The sequence below is a fragment of the Nuphar pumila genome, chromosome 6 (genome assembly GCF_984573655.1).
Source record: "Nuphar pumila chromosome 6, dmNupPumi1.hap1.1, whole genome shotgun sequence".
Lineage (NCBI taxonomy): Eukaryota > Viridiplantae > Streptophyta > Magnoliopsida > Nymphaeales > Nymphaeaceae > Nuphar > Nuphar pumila.
In genome coordinates this window covers 12,863,777-12,882,373 of record NC_143254.1, presented here as the reverse complement: position 1 = coordinate 12,882,373, position 18,597 = coordinate 12,863,777, and the positions used below count along the sequence as shown (strand labels likewise).

The window sequence follows — 18,597 nt, the reverse complement described above, 5'->3', positions numbered from 1 at the left end:
GTTGACATTTTAAACGTTTCTCAACAGGAACCTGACCGAGTTGAGAAGAATTACAACCACCATGACCTTGGTATAACGGGTGTTTGGAGTTTCCACACACCAAGAGCCATTTGGTGTCAAGATTTGGGTTCATACAATTTCTAATAATTTCCTCTTTCAAAGTATGGGTTGTTAATGAGAACAGATCCCATCATTTGAGATTGATGGGGATCCATCCTACATTCAATCCTAGCCGTCCAACTAGGGTTGCAAACGGGTCAGATTCATGATGAGGCTTTGGCAAATTTTGGCTATTCCGGATCCAATCCGACTACTCAATGCATTTTCTAAGCTGAAATCCACACTGTTTGCATCCCTACATCCAACTAACGGCTAGGTTTAGTCCACAGTCACCTAGATGCGGACTAATCCTAGCTATCCAGAGGCATCAGTTGGGCGGCTAGGATCAACAGATCCTATGACATCATACGCCATTCTTTGTTTTAAATTGAAGCATTGTGTACAATAAGTCGCACCAATAAAAAGGGTGAAAAGATCAGGTGGAATATGATTGCAGAAATATTTGTGCATTAAGCACTTAATCACCCTTCGTCTTGGGACGGACTGTCAGTTGTGGGGCCCAAGGCCTGATGAAGGGTGATCAGGTGCTTAATGCACAATTTTTGTGCCATGTGATTGCACCCGATCCGGACTCAAAAAGGTGAGGCGCATAGGCACCTTTACTGGCCCCTTGTGAGAATCATCCTCTCACAAATGCGTGATAGGCAAACTTGAGAAAATCATTCTTACGACCCACCTTTCTCAATTTTTTGCAAACTTGAGAAAATCATTCTCATAGCCCACCTCAGATTATGATTCACATTTGAGAGATTCTCCCGCAAATCATGAAAAAATGATTCACATGGCAAGAAAGTGTAAATCATTCACTCATGAATCAGATTGTCATGTGAATCCATATCTAGGGTGGATGGGCCAAGCAAACATGCCGTAGGTATAGTTACAGAACTTAGGGGTGCCTAGTTAAGCACCTTACGGGAATTACCTTCCTTATAGACCTGTTTGAAGAAGCCTATTAACCTGACCCTTCAAAACAAAGTTCAATTTACACCCACATAAATCACAATAACAACAGCCAGTTGCAAGGACAACATGATTTTAAATAGCATTTCCCCACATAGCCTTTCAAGTACACTGCCGGTTAAAGCTCGATGTTCTTCAAATATTACATCAAGTGGGTGTTTAGCTGCATCCACTTATCTAGAAAATTGGGATAAGTTGAGAGTTACATTACACAGCACGAAACAGTTCCCCAACTTATCCCAATTTTCTGGATAAATGGCTGCAGTGAAATGCTCCTTAAAACATAGTTACTATTCCATTTTTTTCAGCCTAAATTCCTTTTCTGCCAGCAATGCTCATTGAAGAAAGCTCTGTCGCTCTCTCTCAAATGCTTCCCTCATCTATAAACAATTTATGTATGGCAAAAATTGATCAGATCCTTCGTCTGTTGTCCACCCTTGGCTTCTTTATAGAAGGACCTGCTTCTGGATGACTGCCATTAGTTGATTGTATCTGAACATGTTTCACATAATAATAAGTGGTCAGTAAATATTACAAAACAAAAGTAATATCAGACAGCATGGAGTCGCCAATGCTCACTTTATCCAGCTTCTCTCTAACCATTTGAACCGTCTCATTCATCGATGCTGATGAAAAATACTGCAAGGATGCAAAATAAGGTAGTCTTAACAATAACATGAGAATGCTGTTCTTATAAAAGAGAAAAGAACATAAGAATGCAGACAATATCATCCATGAATCAGTTGAGAATAGAAATGCACTCTCAGGGACATCACCTACTGATGATTAGTTGATTCACAAAGAAAGCAACTAAATGCATGAATCCAGTAGCTAGTTGTAAAATAATGAACAATATGGACAAGGAGATTGATATTTTATGTCTTCAAGAGACCAAATGGGTAGGTGAGAAAGCTAAAGTGATAGAACCTTGGGGATATAAGATTTGGTATACAGGAATAAATAGGAATAGGAATGGAGTAGGGATTGTTATGAGTCGTCAGTTTATAGATAATGTAGTTGAGGTCCGTAGGAAGGGTGATAGAATTTTACTTATTAAATTAGTATTAGGTATGGATATTATTAATATTATTAGTGTTTATGCACCTCAAGTAGGTTTAGATGATTCCATTAAGCATCAATTTTGGGAAGATTTAGATGGAGTAGTACAAGAGACATCTTATAGAGAAAAGCTTTTCATCGGCGGTGACCTTAATGGACATGTAGGCATTAGTAGGGATGGATTTGAGAATATCCATGGAGGCTATGGTATAGGAGAAAGAAATGAAAGTGGAGAAAGGATTTTAGATTTTTGTTTGTCCTATGATATGATCTTAGCAAACACTTGGTTTAGGAAGAGGGAGTCTCACCTAGTAACATTTAAAAGTGGGGTTAATACGAGTCAGATAGATTTTTTCCTACTTAGAAAGAGAGATAGGGGTTGTTGCATCGATTGTAAGGTTATACCAGGAGAAAGTGTAGCTACACAACATAGAGTCTTAATTTTAGATCTTAGAATTAGACAATGCCGCAAAAGGGATAGACATAGGATAGATCCTAGAATTAAGTGGTGGGCACTGAAAGGAGCTAAACAAGGAATGTTTGTAGAGCAGGTAGTTAAGGAAGTTGATTGGTGTCTCGAGGAGGATTCAGAATCAATGTGGAATAAGATAGCGGGTGGTATGAGAAAAGTAGCTAAGGAGGTATTGGGTGAGTCTAAAGGCGGTGCACCACTAGGTAAGGATACATCATGGTGGAACGAGGATGTCAAATTAGCTATTAAGGTTAAAAGAGAGTGTTATAGAAATCTAAGTAAGAGTCGTGATAATGAGAATTTGGAGAAGTATATGATAGCAAAGAAGGAAGCTAAAAAAGTTGTTCGAAACGCGAGGGCTAAGGTATATAAGGAGGTTTATGACAAGTTGGATACCAAAGAAGGCGAGAAGGATATTTATAGGCTTGCAAAGATGAGAGATAGGAAATCGAAGGATTTGGGTATGGGTAGATGTATCAAAGATGAAACACAAAGGGTTTTAGTCAAAGATGAGGAGATTAAGGAGAGATGGAAAGATTATTTTGATAAGCTATTTAATGATAGTCATGCTCAAGATCTTGGAGACTTCTCCATTCCTTTTCATGAGATAAATCGTGACTTCATGCGCAAGATTCAAAAGAAAGAGATTGCAGAGGCTTTGAAGAAAATGAAATCAAGAAGGGCAGTTGGCCCAGATGGTATACCTATCGAGGCTTGGAAATGCTTGGGAGAGAAAGGTTTAGAATGGTTGACAAATCTTTTTAACTTGATTTGGCGAACAAATAAGATGCCTAATGAGTGGAGGAAGAGTACTTTGGTGCCTTTATATAAGAATAAGGGTGATATACAAGATTGCACAAACTATCGTGGTATAAAACTCATGAGTCATACTATGAAACTTTGGGAGAGGGTGATTGAGTCTAGGTTGAGGAAGGTTGTCATGATATCGGAGAATCAATTTGGTTTTATGCCTGGAAGATCAACTATGGAAGCTATACATCTTCTTAGACAACTTATTGAAAGATATAGAGAGAGGAACAAAGATTTGCATATGGTTTTTATTGATTTAGAGAAGGCATACGATAGAGTACCTAGGGACGTTCTCTGGTGGACAATGATGAAGAAAGGTGTTTCTCTCAAGTACATTAGTATAATTAAAGATATGTATGAAGGAGTAGTAACCAATGTCCGCACTTGTGGAGGGGTGACAACCAATTTTCCGATAACGGTTGGGTTACATCAAGGATCTGCTTTAAGCCCTTTCCTATTTGCGATAGTGATGGATGAGCTTACGAGATCAATTCAAGAAAATGTACCGTGGTGTATGTTGTTTGCTGATGATATTGTTTTGATTGATGAGTCTAGAGCTGGGGTTAATGCTAAGTTAGAATTATGGAGACAAACATTGGAAGCTAGAGGTTTTAAGTTGAGTAAGAGTAAGACTGAATATATGGAATGTCGGTTTAGTAAGCAACGAAGTAGTGATGGGAGTGTAGTGAAGCTTGGTGAGCAAGATATACCGGTGAATGATTATTTCAAATATTTGGGATCCATCATTCAAAAGTATGGAGAAATTGATGGAGATGTAAATCATAGGATAAAGGTTGGGTGGATGAAATGGAAAAGTGCTACTGGAGTGTTGTGCGATCGTAGAATGCCATTGCGGTTGAAGAGAAAGTTTTATAGGACGACTATTAGACCCGCTTTACTATATGGTACGGAATGTTGGGCTGCCAAGAGACATCATATTCAAAAAATGAGTGTAGCTGAGATGCGGATGCTTAGATGGATGTGTGGAAATACAATAAAAGATAAGATTCGGAACGAAGAGATACGTAAGAAGGTAGGTGTTGCACCCATTGAAAATAAGATGCGAGAGAATCGTTTACGGTGGTTTGGACATATTCGGCGAAGGCCTAATGATGCTCCAGTTAGAAGGTTGGAGAAATGGGAAAATATATTAGTTAAAAGAGGTCGGGGTAGGCCTAGGAAGACTTGGATGGAGATGATAGGAAAGGATATGAATGCTTTGAACCTCACCGAGGACATGGCGTTGGATAGAAATGATTGGAGGAAAAGGATTCATGTGGAAGACCCAAAATGAATTTCTTTTTTGGTTCATATCGCTGACCCCAATTGTTTTGGGATGAAGGCGTAGTTGTTGTTGTTGTTGTATGGACAAGGAGATCAAGGCACATGCCACAATTATGCTGTTTATCCCATTAATATAAATAAAACCCAGATATAATTAAGTTTTAATGGTTCCATAACTGCAAAACAACTTATGGGATTGAATATATAATAGGAAAGCATCCACTCCTCGCCCCTCGTGAAATCAATTGCTAACAAGGATCCACATTAAACGCTTCTGAATTTAACTTGCTGTCCAGATCCCCATCAGGTTGAATGATAAGCAACATCAAACCTTTTCACCCTAATGATGACTGAGGGCAGTACCCATCTCTTCCTGAGAGCTAACCCTCTCAAGCTCCCTTTCTGCCACCTCAACAGTGTTACAAGCATGACAAACTGAGTTAACCCAAGACTTTAAGATCAACAATGCTGCACTTTTATTCTTTTCAAATTGTCAAGAAGCAGGCCGGCAACATAGGGAGTCCAAAAATCAATGGTGTATTATGCCTCTCCTCAGGACCTCCAAATAGCATGGTGCACAAACATGAGAGCAATTAGAAATATGATGAGCACCACATCAACATCTTACACTTCCAATAGCACTTGCTCTATGGGTCCAAACTCCAAAGCTACAAAGTCTAGAACTGCTTAAAAGTTGTCAACACCAGGATAACTGACAAAAATCATGACTAGCACTGGTACAGATCTACTCTTGGCCAAACCAACTTAGGAGCAATCCAGCTTCAAAGAATTTTGTTACCTGTTCTGATCACAAATTACAGCTATGATGGAATGAACCAGAGTTACAAACAGCCAAGTAAAGAAGGAAAGTATTCAATCTCCAAATCACCTGTTCTGATCACAAATTACAGCCATGATGGAATGATCCAGACTTCCAAACAGCCAACTAAAGCAAGAAAGTCTTCAATCTCCAAATCCTAACAGACAAGTCCAAAAAAACATTCTTTTCATGTGAAAGCAAGCAAGCTTTTGGACCAAAGATCTCTAGGTTCCTATACCGACAAACTAGCCATGACATAAAAAATACTTCTATGCTATGTCACATGGATACAGCTGTAGATACGGGGATATGACCATTTTTATGAAGTTTTCAATAATGACTAGTATATAAAGGGATACGGAACGGAAGCCAAAATGGAGTATCCGTGTAACATAGCTTCTAGGCAGCATCAAGAGACTTGCGACAAGTATCACCAGCTTGTAAAACGGGCAAAGAATATAATAGTATACTATTTTTCTTGGCATGTAATTGAGTGCTATTTGGATCCTCTCACATATGTAATTTGAGTCCAAAGACCCATGGAGGGTTTAGTGGGTTATATGGGATCTAGTGAGTGGTATTTTAGTACTTGTTGGTCCATGGGGTCGATATATAGCCCAAGCTAGGGTTTGCATGTTATCTTTTTCCCATCATTAATGACAATTATGACTTTGACATTTCTGATTCTAGAATAAGAATTGGCTCTTGCCTTCTTGCCTTGAGATTAGGCTTATTAGAGAAACCCTCTAGTAAGAATCCCTTCATCTTCTCCATTTCCCCCCAAATCTACTATAACCAACCTCCCTTCTCTCCCATTTCACCCCCAATTCTCCCATCAACTCCATGATCAGCTACCATTTTTGGTATCATAGCATGTTTCCTATGTTCTTATATTAGAAAATCCCGAAAATAGTGTTCGTGATTGGCGTGCAGATCAGGTTCAAATCATCATCAGATCGTGGAATGGGTCAGATCTAGCAAATTGGGAAACCACTGACGTGAAAAATCACCCAAATCATGAAGAACAACCTCTCAACATGAAGAACGTTAGGAAATTGGTGAGATCGAATTTGTTTCACCATGGATTTCATTTTGGGTTGATTGATTATGTTTGGATCTAGCATCTGATCGTGATATGTTACAGATTTGAAGTGTTGATGCATGATTTTGGAGTGTTGGACGCTTAAATGAATTCGTAGAAGCGTGAATTCCTCTTTTGATGTTCACGTGAATTTGGATGGATGATTTTGGTGTTGATGCTTCATTTTGATTGATTGACCTATGGATTTGAGTTTGTTGAGCATGAATCTTTATTTTGATGACATTAGATTTGTAGTTGGGTGTTGAATCTGTTGATTTATTTTTTTTTGCTGAATTGAGAAAGCCTTTGAATTAAAGAATTTTTCTGGCGGTTACATTTCTTTTTCTGGCGATATATAGAGTTGTTGGGTAGATCCACATAAATCAGGCATCTCTCTTGCCCTATAGAGGGTCGGATCGAGCCTCCGTGGTGTTTATCTATTGGAGTTGGAGTGTGAACATTGTTGGGGCGAAATTCCAGCCATTGAACACTGGAATCCAATGAAAAGCATACATAAAATTTCTGTTCTACAAGTTTTGTTTCCGCAGAAAGTTGCAGAAAACACATCGAATTGTTTTGGCTTCTGGTATTTACTGGAGTTCAAATTTGGGGTGTATCTTCTTCACATCCTAAATTTCAGTTTAGAATTTATTTTTTTGCATCAATCGGATTTGTGGTTAACCCTGAGGACCTTCACAAAGCCAGCATGAATTCATACAGAATTTCTGTTTCTATTTTATAATTTTTTGTTTGCTCTGATTTATAAATTCAGTTTGAGGGGTTTTTCAGTTGAATAAAATTCAACTAGTAATTTCCCTGAAGTCCTTGGAATGTCTAGATATATCTAGAATCATGAATTGCTGCAATTGAAGTTGTATTGGCTTTGGCATAGCTACTTTTTGTACCTTGCTTTAGTTATATCCTCTGTTCTAGACTGCAACAAGGCATGGTAGTTGTTGGTCTATTAGGTTGGAGCCCACTTCCCTCCCACCGGCTGCTTTTTGTTGCAGCCACCGTGGGAAACACTGGTTTTCCCTGTTTCATGCGAGCATCGTCTTTATTTTATTTTCTTATGATTTTATACTAAAATAACTAAAAGCAAATTAGTAGTTTTTATTTAAAATTTTCATTATTTTATTAATATTATATATTTTATTATTTTAATCATGAAGCTTACGCTTCAACGCCTCGAGGCTTATGCCTCGCTTCATAACATGCTCAACGCCTCGCTTCGCCTCATCGCATTTAACAACCTCGATATATATATATATATATATATATATATATATATATATATATATATATATATATATATATATATATATATATAGCTCTTAATTACCCAAAAAAGGTATTTTTGTAATTTCCTATTTTACGCATATTCCATTTGGAATATGATTGTAATTTTTTTTTCTTTTTTTTTTTTTTTGGTTTATGCTACCTAGAGAAGGCGCCCCAAAGGAGTCATTGGGAGCCCCAGTCGGAGGAGAGAAAGAAGACATGGCGGCTCCCGAGATGGCTCCCTTGAGGAGAGGTTGAAGTGCCTCCACAATTTGGTTTAGTGAAAGAGATCCACTTGAAGAGGTCTCCTCCTTTTACGGCTGAGAAATGGTGACCATGACTAACAACTTCTTCCACTTGGGACAAACGGGTTTGATATGCCCCGGTTCTTTACAAAAATGGCAAATAATTTTGCTATAATCATTTTTTCCACCTTGTCCACCATTTCCTCCTTGATTTTGATTTTTAAAATGAGGAGGACGATAAGCTCTTAAATTGTTTCTGAGCCTAGACACCGCATTGACCCCATCATTCTCTTCGGAATTGGATGGAACAACAAGCACATTAGATCCTTATTTACTTATACCCATACGGGTTTCTTCCTCACTTAATTTGGTGAGAACATCCTCAAGAGAAGGGGGGGTGAAAGAAGACAAAAGAGAAGACCTTATTTGCTCAAATTTGGGCCTTAGCCCATTCAAAAAATTGAAGAATCGATCTTCTTCTAATTGTTTGTGACGAAGTTCAATCGCCTCTCCACTCCATTTTGGTTCGAGCATAGCAAGCTCATCCCAAATAGAAGAAAGATCGGCAAAATATTCCCTAATGGTCATTTCGCCATGAAGAAGAGTTAGAGCCTTCTTTTGAAGGTAATATTTGTGGGATAAGTCCCTAGAGGTATACATTTTCTCAAGATACTCCCATGTTTGAGAAGCCTTTTTGAATTTGATAATGTTCGCATTGATTTTGGTCTCAACAGAAGAAAAAATCCAAGACAATATCTTAAAATTCTTCATTTTTTATTCATCATGCTTTTTCGAATAATCCTCAAGGGCTTTGATTCTTTCCTCTCCTTCAAGGATCTTAATTTCACCTTTCTCCATCAAGGTGATTTTAGGTTCCGGTTCCGGGATTGTGCTTTGCACATAACCCCAAAGACCTTTCCCTTTTATGTGAGCCTCCATGTTTTCGGCCCAAACGTGATAGTTGGAGCCATTGAGTTTAAATTTAAGAGAGAAATGAGACTCTTTTTCACCCAATAAGATTTTTAAGTCTTACTTGTTGTAATGCCCTTCTAAAATAATGAAGGAAGAAAAGCCCCCACTCCAATCTCCAAGAAACCAAAGGCACATTTTTCGAGGCACCCAAAAAACGAAGAAACACACGATCTTCAATCTTTAACCAAGTTTTGATACCATGTAAAAATGTCCACGAAGTGACAATACGCATACAAGCACAAATACCTCACAAGAGATGTGCACAAAGGCACTCAAATAACACTTGAACAAATACGCACAAAGACGTAAGAAAATATAATCATGTATAAAGGCATGAAAAGAAAAATATATTGAAAATGTGACAAGAGCTTGAGCTCACAAGCTTGAACAAATTACAAGGGGAAACACCCCTATTTATGCACAACAAAGGGGGCTCCCAACGACTCCTTTGGGAGCCCCTATGTGGCTTCTCTTGTTGTGCATAAATAAGGGTGTTTCCCCTTGTAATTTGTTCAAGCTTGTGAGCTCAAGCTCTTGTCACATTTTCAATATATTTTCCTTTTCATGCCTTTGTGCATGATTATATTTTCTTACGTCTTTGTGCGTATTTGTACAAGTGTTATTTAAGTGCCTTTGTGCACATCTCTTGTGAGGTATTTGTGCTTGTATGTGTATTGTCTCTTCGTAGACATTTTTACACTTGGTGGGAACCAGCTGCAACTCACTTGTTCGAGATAATATCACCATAGCCGATAGAAAGTGTGCAGTGAAATTGTGCAACAGTTTAGGCCCTTGAGTAGAGATGCATGCTGGGCGCCAATCTGTTGTTTTGATCCGGGAGGAGTGACACAAAGTGCCTGACACTTGTGTGAGGAAGTGCAGATTAGACTATCCAGACACTACTCCATCTGTTCACTCACATGCACTCGGTGCAAGCAAGTTGCAAGTGGTTAAAACCACGTCTACGATTTGCCAGTCAGCCATTATTGAATGTCATCCAAATAACTCATGCAAACTCCGCTCACTACTGAGCAAGGAAGAGAGAGACTCTATCTACAGTGACACAACTCCACTGCCAATTATTTTTTGCCAAGAACAGTTGCAGTTGGTCTACAAAATTAGTGCATAAAAATGCAGCTAAAAGTTCTACAGAACTCAAAATTCTTAAGGTTTCTACCTTTTCGCCAAGCATCAGTCATGGAGTAGCACACCGCTTCCAACTCCATGGACTCATGGAGGAATGCTGTTTCTAAGAACCTCGAATGCAGCAAGACGGCCAAGAAAGTGCAGCAGAAGGGAGGTCGTTATGGGGCTGTATTCAGGGTAACTTCTTACACTTACTGCCATTTCAGATTTAGAATTGTATGCCCCCATGTTATGGTTCTGCAATAGCAATGGTTTAGATTTTGAAATTAAAGTGTGTAATGGCTGTCAGATTCTCCCATTCCATAGGGGAGGACTATCTTGTGAGTTTTCACTGGTCGGTACAAAAACAATTGTAAAACCTTACACTCATGCTTCATGCGGGCAAGCTTCTATGTGCAGTTCTATCTGGTTAGTAGGTGTGATAAGCAAACAATTAGATAAAAAGGAAGCACAACAGAGTATTCGGCAAGTGCAGGAAATATACACACCATTGCTGAATACTACCTGGTGGCAAGTGAACTTTGTATGATAGAAGATGTGAACATGAGCCAATGGAGGACGGGTGGGGAGTTCGACCTTGGTGAAGGAATTATAAAACTAATCCAGATCTGCATAGAAACAAGGTCACCTAATGCATTCATCTTGTGTTTCATGCATACTTTGTTTCGAGCAGATTTTTTGAATGCAGTGAATAAAAGAATGTACTGCACGATTAATGGAAGTTGTGAGAATGTGGTATTGCATCGGATGCGGATTTCCATGGTTGGCGAGCCTCAGATACAACTAGAATGGAGGTTTCATGGCTTGCAGTTATGTAGACCAAAATTGCTGATGCAAGTTTCTGTTGAAAAATTACAGAAAGAGGCGACTAACAGCTGCAGAGTGAAACTATATTATCACACAACAGACAAGCTACTATTACAGCAAATTGTGTGCAGCACGAGTACATGTATCACTTGTGGACAGCCATAGCAATTATCAAGGCTAAACATTGTTGAGAATGAACTTAGCCACAGAATGGCTGATAACAGAAGCAAGATATGGGTGACAGCCTGTTTGAGTGCAACTTGGTCGGAACTACAAAGGACAGAATTTTTCATTCCTTACTCAAGCAATAAGATGCAGATCGTTCACTCAAGTGTGGACGTGTTTGGTTCACCTGAGTTGGGAAGACTAAGGACTGACAAGGTCAAGATACGGCAGATTAGAACACCCCTTTCTTCAACGTTAATAGCTTCAGATTTCAGTTTTGATTGCTCCAGACTTCTGTCACAACAGAAACTCAGAGAAATTATAGCTAGTAGCTACAGAGTGTGCAACTACAGACTGAAACTACAAAAAATGGAGCTCTATCAAGCTCTAAAGATGGTTGAAATCTGTAAAGATCTAGAATTGAAAGTGAGTTTGGATATTGTTCAATGCCTCTACCGAAGGTGTGCTGGCATTCAACAAGTTTGAAATAAACACATAAACACTGCAGACCCTTCTCCAAGGAACAATGTATACACTTCTCCCATATCAAGCAGCAGTTATGTTGATGATGGCAGGCACAGATGCTACAGATAACGGATTGAAATTTTCACTAAACTCAGTGAATTACAGTTGCTGCATAAGTGCTACCCTTGTTCAACGGGAACAAACGATGACCAATTTCTGGAGGGTAATGAAGAGCAACTGATTTGAACCATCAACTGCAAATCACAATCAACGGTGACTTCAAGCCAGAGAACGTTCAGCCAAGAACATGTTGATGAGGGCCGCTTAGTTACAGAAGGGACCTGCTATGGCAGAGCAGTGGACGTCCCTATGTGTGTATCCTCTACAGAAAATGGATTGCTGCAAGCACAGCTGACTGATGTCCCTCTTTCGGTGGATGACAAGGAGACAACTTCCCTATGCTATAACGTAGTTGCTGGTGGGAGAATAACGCTGCTGTTGTGAACACCTGCATAGATATTAGTTTTGCAAATTTATTTGGCAGCTAACACACTTGGATTTTATGAGACACTCAAGAACAGCCTGACTATTGAGAAATCAGAAAATGGCAAGAGTATGCTAGGATGCAGTCTGCCTATTTCAGGAGCTCCAACTGAGAACAGAGCAACAAAAGGGCTGGCGACACAGCCAGTAGCTAGAAGCAGCTGGGTGGTAGCAATGTACAGTTTATGGCCAATTTCATATCAGTCACTGAATAAGCTGTTGAATCAGCAACGAGGTATGTGACAGGGTAAGTTGAAATATGCAGACAGAAAAGAGTTGCAACAAGTTTGACCGGAACTGAATATGCCCAAACCAATTTGGTCCAACATTTTTGTGATGCAAGCAGAAGGTATTGCAGCATACTTGCTGAAAATGCAATCTACTACTAAAAAGATCGCGAGGGTGCAGCCGCTTCAGATACCACAGGCGAGTGTCCACCATGTGCATGACTGGTCACTGCACAAACAAAGGCTGCAGTCCAGTCTACAAGCACCCCATAACTTGGGACCTGGGAGGACCAAAAGACCCTCAGCTCCATCAAACCGCCCACATCGGCACAGACATGAGCCACTCCTACACTTGCCGTGAGGACAAGGCAAATTTCAAGAAGGTGGGATTGATAGTATACTATTTTTCTTGGCATGTAATTGAGTGCTATTTTTGGTCCCCGCATGTCATGTTTTGTACCCATAGGCACAAATATCAGCGATATTTTCACAATATCACCATATTATAGCTGTAAATTCAATAAATGATAATAATAGGTACAATATCACGATATTTTGAAAATATCACCAATTTAATAATATCGCGATATTCTCATGATATTATCACGATATTATCTATTAGTTTCACTGTTTTTATTTATTTATACATTTTAAATATGTTTTTCTTTCTTTTACATTTTTTTATTATTTATGTATTTTTTGTCTAAAAATGATATTTTCTTACTTATTTTTGTTAATTTATATATTTTTTAAGCCAGGAGATTTTTCCAAGATTTATCACCAAACCTATAATATCACGAGAAATAGCCTCACCAAGATATAGCCAATACTGATATTTGTGACTTTGTTTGTGCCCAAGACCCAAATAAGGTTATAATGACCCATGGGAGTGCTTGGGTCAAGTTCTTTTTGTATTTGGATCCTCTCACATATGTAATTTGGGTCCAAAGACCCATGGAGGGTGTAGTGGGTTATATGGGATTTAGTGAGGGGTATTTTAGTACTTTTTAGCCCATGTGGTCTATCTATACCCCAAACTACACTTTGCATTTTATCTTTTTTCCATCACTAATGAGAGTTATCTCTTTGGCCTCTCTAATTCTAGAGTAGAAATTGGCTCTTGCCTTATTGGCTTGAGATTAGGCTCATTAGAGAACCCCCTATTGAGAATCTGTTTCATCTTCTCCATTTTCCCCAAATCTACCATAGCTAACCTCCCTTCTTTCCCATTTCACCCCCAATTCTCCCATCCACTCCATGCTCGGCTACCAGAATACATATGCATAGACAATGACAGGAAAAATTAAAACAAAAATGAGGTGATTGTTCATAGCTCGTACTTGCATATTTGGGTAACAAGCATTTTTCAGGTTTGACAAGCAGTGCATGTGCAAAAGTGAGAAAATGAGAAACCTTTAAGCATCCAATAATGAAAGCCAGCATAATACAAAAGGATGCAGTCTATAAATTAATAAAATCTTCATCATATGATGGTAACAATCTAACCATTACTGTTTAAGGTTTACCTGTCCAGAGCTGGAGGGCATGGAGCTTAAATTAACCTCTGCCATGCTCCTTGAATCTCCTGGCCACAGATGTTGCCTGTACAAGAATGAAGAATTGGTTATAATCAAGTGAGGCATTCATAAATGGAACAGACACAAGTGAGGTATTCATAAATGGCAAAGACACTGAAGAAAAAACAATCTTACCCTGTCAGAGGGTTTGCCTGATCAGGGATGTAATTTGTTTGTTGTGTTGTAGGCAATAGGGGTCCGACAAAATCTGTACGTTGAGCTTCAGCTTTTGGCTGTCTGTGTTTCCCAGCTGCAAGCCAGCAAGTACAAATCTGTAAGCAACTCTGAGAATAGAGTTCTGCTAGCACCATTAATGTCTGTGACTCCGTATGCACACTTCCAATTTAGAACATCCACTACTATGCTTTTTGCATCTCATTGTGGAAAAAACCGAAGCTTGGGATCAACTTGAGATTTCATCCTAGACCATACAATGACCAACGAGGTTATTCTTGACATACTTTGATAACTCATCCCACCACCTGAATTGACTCAAGTCACTATCCATGTCGACAGAGTGCATGTCAGACTCAAACTAGGGCCAAGTCAGGCTGCACACTTGAAGCCCAAGACAATATTAACCACTAACTAGCAAGATTCTAGAGAATCTAGACAAATGATATGGAGTTTTCAAATGACAAAGTTTTAAAATAAAACAACCATTCTTACAGGGAGAAACCCACAATGTAATCTGCTTAATATTTCCTTTCTCCTGGCTTCCAATTTCTCTTTTGTGTCTGAGAGTGTTTCATGTTGAGGTGCATAAGAAACTTGAAGTCGGTTCCCGTAGAAAACATACTCATCAAGTTTTCTCTTTGCAAACCTGAAAAAAAAAATGAATCAAGCAGCTTTTGAACTCAGTTTCAAACCGCTTTTCAATATGCTAGATAAAAGTAAATTTCAGGAAGAAAAATGGCAGCGAGAGATATTTATTAGTAGATAAAAAGTTAAATGGACTACAGTAAATAAGAATAACAATTGAAAATATGAAAAGAGCAACACTATTCACTTCATGTATCAGCCAACTGAAAGGTCTATAAATTGCTTGGGGTGAGTTATCAGTTTAGGAACAGTAGTAAGAATTTAAGCAGAAATGAACTTAATGGAATTTTAACATTAAACTGTTTATGATAAAAAAAGAAAAAGAAAAAGTATAAGATTTGAAAACAATGACACTTAGTCTTGCTTTAATTTTAGACATGGTAAATAATATGTCTTCTCAAAAGATGGCCCTGAAGCATTAATAAGTGCCATTAGCAGTATTGTTGTTTTTATAGTACCATTCACATAAATTGTTACACATTTTCGGATGGATTCTGCTAGTAGTCAACGTATATTCTCTAAGAAGACTAAATAACCCCACCACCAATTCATCTTAACCACCACTAAACAAAGGAACTATAATAAGCTGAAGTCCAAGCAGCATTACGATGAAAATACACAAGCCAACTAAACTTTGGCACACATAGATACAATGTACTTTGATCAACAAATTCTCCCAATAATAAAACCTCTAACCGATTAGTAAAACTAAACCATTTTCATATTTCTATGATGAAATACAAATGGTATCCAATCTGTTTGAGGGCTTCCTTCAAAGATTTGAAGCAGAAATTAGACTTAGAAACACATAACACATCAAGGGCAAGTAATTTCTGTCTGTTACAACAGACGCTGAGCCCAGCCATTTAGCCGAATCAATCTAGAATTTCTTCACCATTCACTTCTATAAATGCCGATTGCACGAACACGATAGCCATTCATAAATCTCAAATCACCTTGCATTGCCGACTTGCGTAAATTGTATCCAGCAAACCTCCGTAAACGCCTCGCGATCTTCTTCCTCCATAAGTCTATACCTAACCAAAAAATCAAACTTTCATAGACAGCGTGGGGACATTTTGAGGAAAAGAAAACAGAAACGAAAAAAAAAAAAGCAAGTCGAGAAAAAAACCCACTCGGAAATCTCCCCATACGAACCAAATAATTTCACCAATTCATCGATGCATTTGAGCGCGGGTATATTCCTCACGATCAAATACCTAAAAAGGGACATAAAAAGATATCAAAATCACCAATTCCGCGAAGAAAATTTCAGCAGAGTATGGAGCAAACTGGAGTTACGACAGAAAACCCAATTCGTACTGTTAGAAGACAAAAAAATATAAGACAAAAGAAACGCAAAAGAAACAGAGATATCACGAAGTAGAGATCGAACACGAGAAGCTCGGAGACGAGTTCTTTGTGGGTAATCCGAAAAAAAAAAAGAGCAATCGAAATACTGAGAGAGAGGACCTGGATTCGTCGCAAACGGTATAAACTCGGACGGCTGGAGGCTCGTCCCTCCCCTTCCGCATTCTCTCTCTCTCTCTCTCTCTCTCTCTCTCGTGAGTCCTATTTATACCCTGATAAAAAATTTGTTACGAGTGTCTGTCTTGAGTCAACCTGTCCCACGACTTATGGATGTCAATGGATCGGATTTTACCCAGTATCCGACTCCATTTAGTAGGATTTGGTAAGCCAAAACGATATCCGATTATAATCGGATGCAGATGGTTTTGATTTCTTGCTACCGAATCCAACAAATATCTGGTTTTGATTTATATCCGAATCCGAGTACGTGTAGAAGACCAAATGTGGTACTAGCTTTTCACTATTGGAATATGTTTAGCCAACATCTAGCCGAATCCAAACCATTTACATCCCTACCCGTGATCAATCAGTCTCCATGTTTGCGTTAAACATGGTTTGGAATCATTCTTTAGATCGTATTTAAGTAAAATCACATTATGTTATTCATGAAATTTTAGTACATTATATACAGGGCTAGGAAACCAGTTGAGCTGCTCTTAGCTCAACTTATATGTTGGTCTCTTAAAGAGCTCGTTCAAACTTGTGAAATAAGCTTTGCATGTGGAACACAAACACCAAGTGTTTGGATCGTCTTGCGTGGCTAATTAATTAATAATAATTATATTTTACTTACATCTTGTATCAGGATCATGTTTGCTGCTTTGGGAGTACTAAACGCTATAGAAAAAGCTCTAATTTTTTCTTGGTGCATAAATGTTTGGTTTATTAGAAACCGGCCTTTAGATCATGTTTTTCTGACGTATATCTAAGATTTGAAAAATCGGCAGTTTGTAACGTATCAAAAAATCATATTTTTACTTAAAAGAAATTACAATCTAATGGTTGATTCCTACTAATTGACCATCTTGAACACATTCATGCCTATGAGTTTTAAAAGATGGCTAATATATATATATATATATATATATATATATATATATATATATATATATATATATATATATATTATCATTAACTGTAGATGCTTGAGGTATTTGGCTTGCAAGCAATAAGTTAAGACCTTAAGTTCAAATCTTATCGATTACAAGTTTGAAACAATGTATTTATTTTGTAAATGAGCTAATTTGAGTGTTGCTTAGTAGGTTTAGAGTCTAACTTCTATTCTTTTTAATTAAAAAATGTATTTTTATTCCAAACAAGTTAGCTCAAGCTTGGCTTATTTAAGTCCAACTCAACCCAAATCGGCTTGCCACAAGAGCAAGCCAATCAAACACCCTATTTTTGGTTGAATCGCCTCGTTTACCAGCACTGCTAGGACTATACGCTACATAAACTGAACTAAAGTGTGCAGCCATTTTATCTGTAAAACATTAGCAGATTCATAAATTCTTTGTGCCAGCATACCAACTTGGTCATGTTTTACATTATTCTAAACATATATACCCCAAATTAACGTGAACTTTCTTTTTCAATTGGTTTGTAAACTGTTCCTGTCATGGGCTTTCTGACAATGTGAGAAAAAAGAAATATTTGTTATAATCATTTTAGATTTTTCGGATGTTTATGGTATTCTTATAATATTTATCATTCTCGTAAGTTTGATAACTGTTCTAGATGGTGTATTTATTGAGTACCTGTTTGGCCAGTCTGCTTATCATTTGTTTGGCCTTGATTCCCATACCATTTTTACCTGCAAGGGTGTTAAATTTTATGAAACTATTTTTTCTTTTCATTATGACATTCACCTTCATAGTGACTTCATTAACACTAGTGTTCCTATTTCTTCAATTAATTCCCCACATAATAACTTCTCCTTACCCTTAACTCCTGAATCGATCACTTCTTTGCCACAAACCAGGACACGTTGTCATTGTCCGATCATCCACCTTTGCATTGTTCTACCAAGATTCCCTCTAAACTAGCTTATCTTCAGAGTGATGTGTGCTCTGTTGTAGCAGCTTGCCTTCCTTCAATGTCCAACTTGGGTGCTACACTGAATGGTACATGTACACACTTGGTCATTATCTATCTTAATCTAATTTTTCTCCTTTTAACCATGTTTTTCCTGTTGCCATTTCTCCAAAAAAAAAAAAAAACTGAGCCTAAAACATTTACTATAGCCTTGAAACATTCACATTGGTTAGAAGACCACACTTGGACCATTATCATTCTTTCTTCAAGTAAGCAACCAAATGATTGCAAGTGGATTCATAAAATCAATAAAATCAAGTATAGTTCTGACAATACAAT

The 18,597-nt window shown here is 38.1% G+C and overlaps 1 protein-coding gene across 3 annotated transcripts; it reads right to left on the bottom strand.

The window, feature by feature from the left end:
• Positions 1–1,058: 1,058 nt before the first annotated feature.
• LOC149833999 (RNA-binding (RRM/RBD/RNP motifs) family protein) lies at positions 1,059–16,406 on the bottom strand. 3 transcript variants are annotated; one of them, XM_090011165.1, is made up of 8 exons: positions 16,330–16,406; positions 15,993–16,076; positions 15,813–15,893; positions 14,718–14,857; positions 14,170–14,284; positions 13,984–14,059; positions 1,660–1,719; positions 1,059–1,572 (listed from the first exon to the last, which is right to left on the bottom strand). In XM_090011165.1, exons 1-8 carry the CDS (start codon positions 16,389–16,391, stop codon positions 1,492–1,494), a joined length of 699 nt encoding a protein of 232 aa, XP_089867291.1. In that variant the 5' UTR covers positions 16,392–16,406; the 3' UTR covers positions 1,059–1,491. The 3 variants fall into 3 exon arrangements, with proteins under 3 accessions (XP_089867291.1, XP_089867292.1, XP_089867293.1); XM_090011166.1 differs by having other exon boundaries at positions 15,813–15,887; XM_090011167.1 differs by having other exon boundaries at positions 16,015–16,076; positions 16,330–16,375.
• Between the last annotated feature and the right edge of the window lie 2,191 nt (positions 16,407–18,597).

Excerpts from the sequence above, each read along its gene's own strand:
- LOC149833999 (XM_090011165.1), bottom strand. The coding sequence starts at position 16,391 with ATGCGGAAGGGGAGGGACGAGCCTCCAGCCGTCCGAGTTTATACCGTT. Across the intron at positions 14,285-14,717 it reads AATATTAAGCAGATTACATT|CTGGGAAACACAGACAGCCA; the intron begins GTGGGTTTCTCC and ends GCTGGCTTGCAG. Across the intron at positions 1,573-1,659 it reads TTAGAGAGAAGCTGGATAAA|ATACAATCAACTAATGGCAG; the intron begins GTGAGCATTGGC and ends AAACATGTTCAG.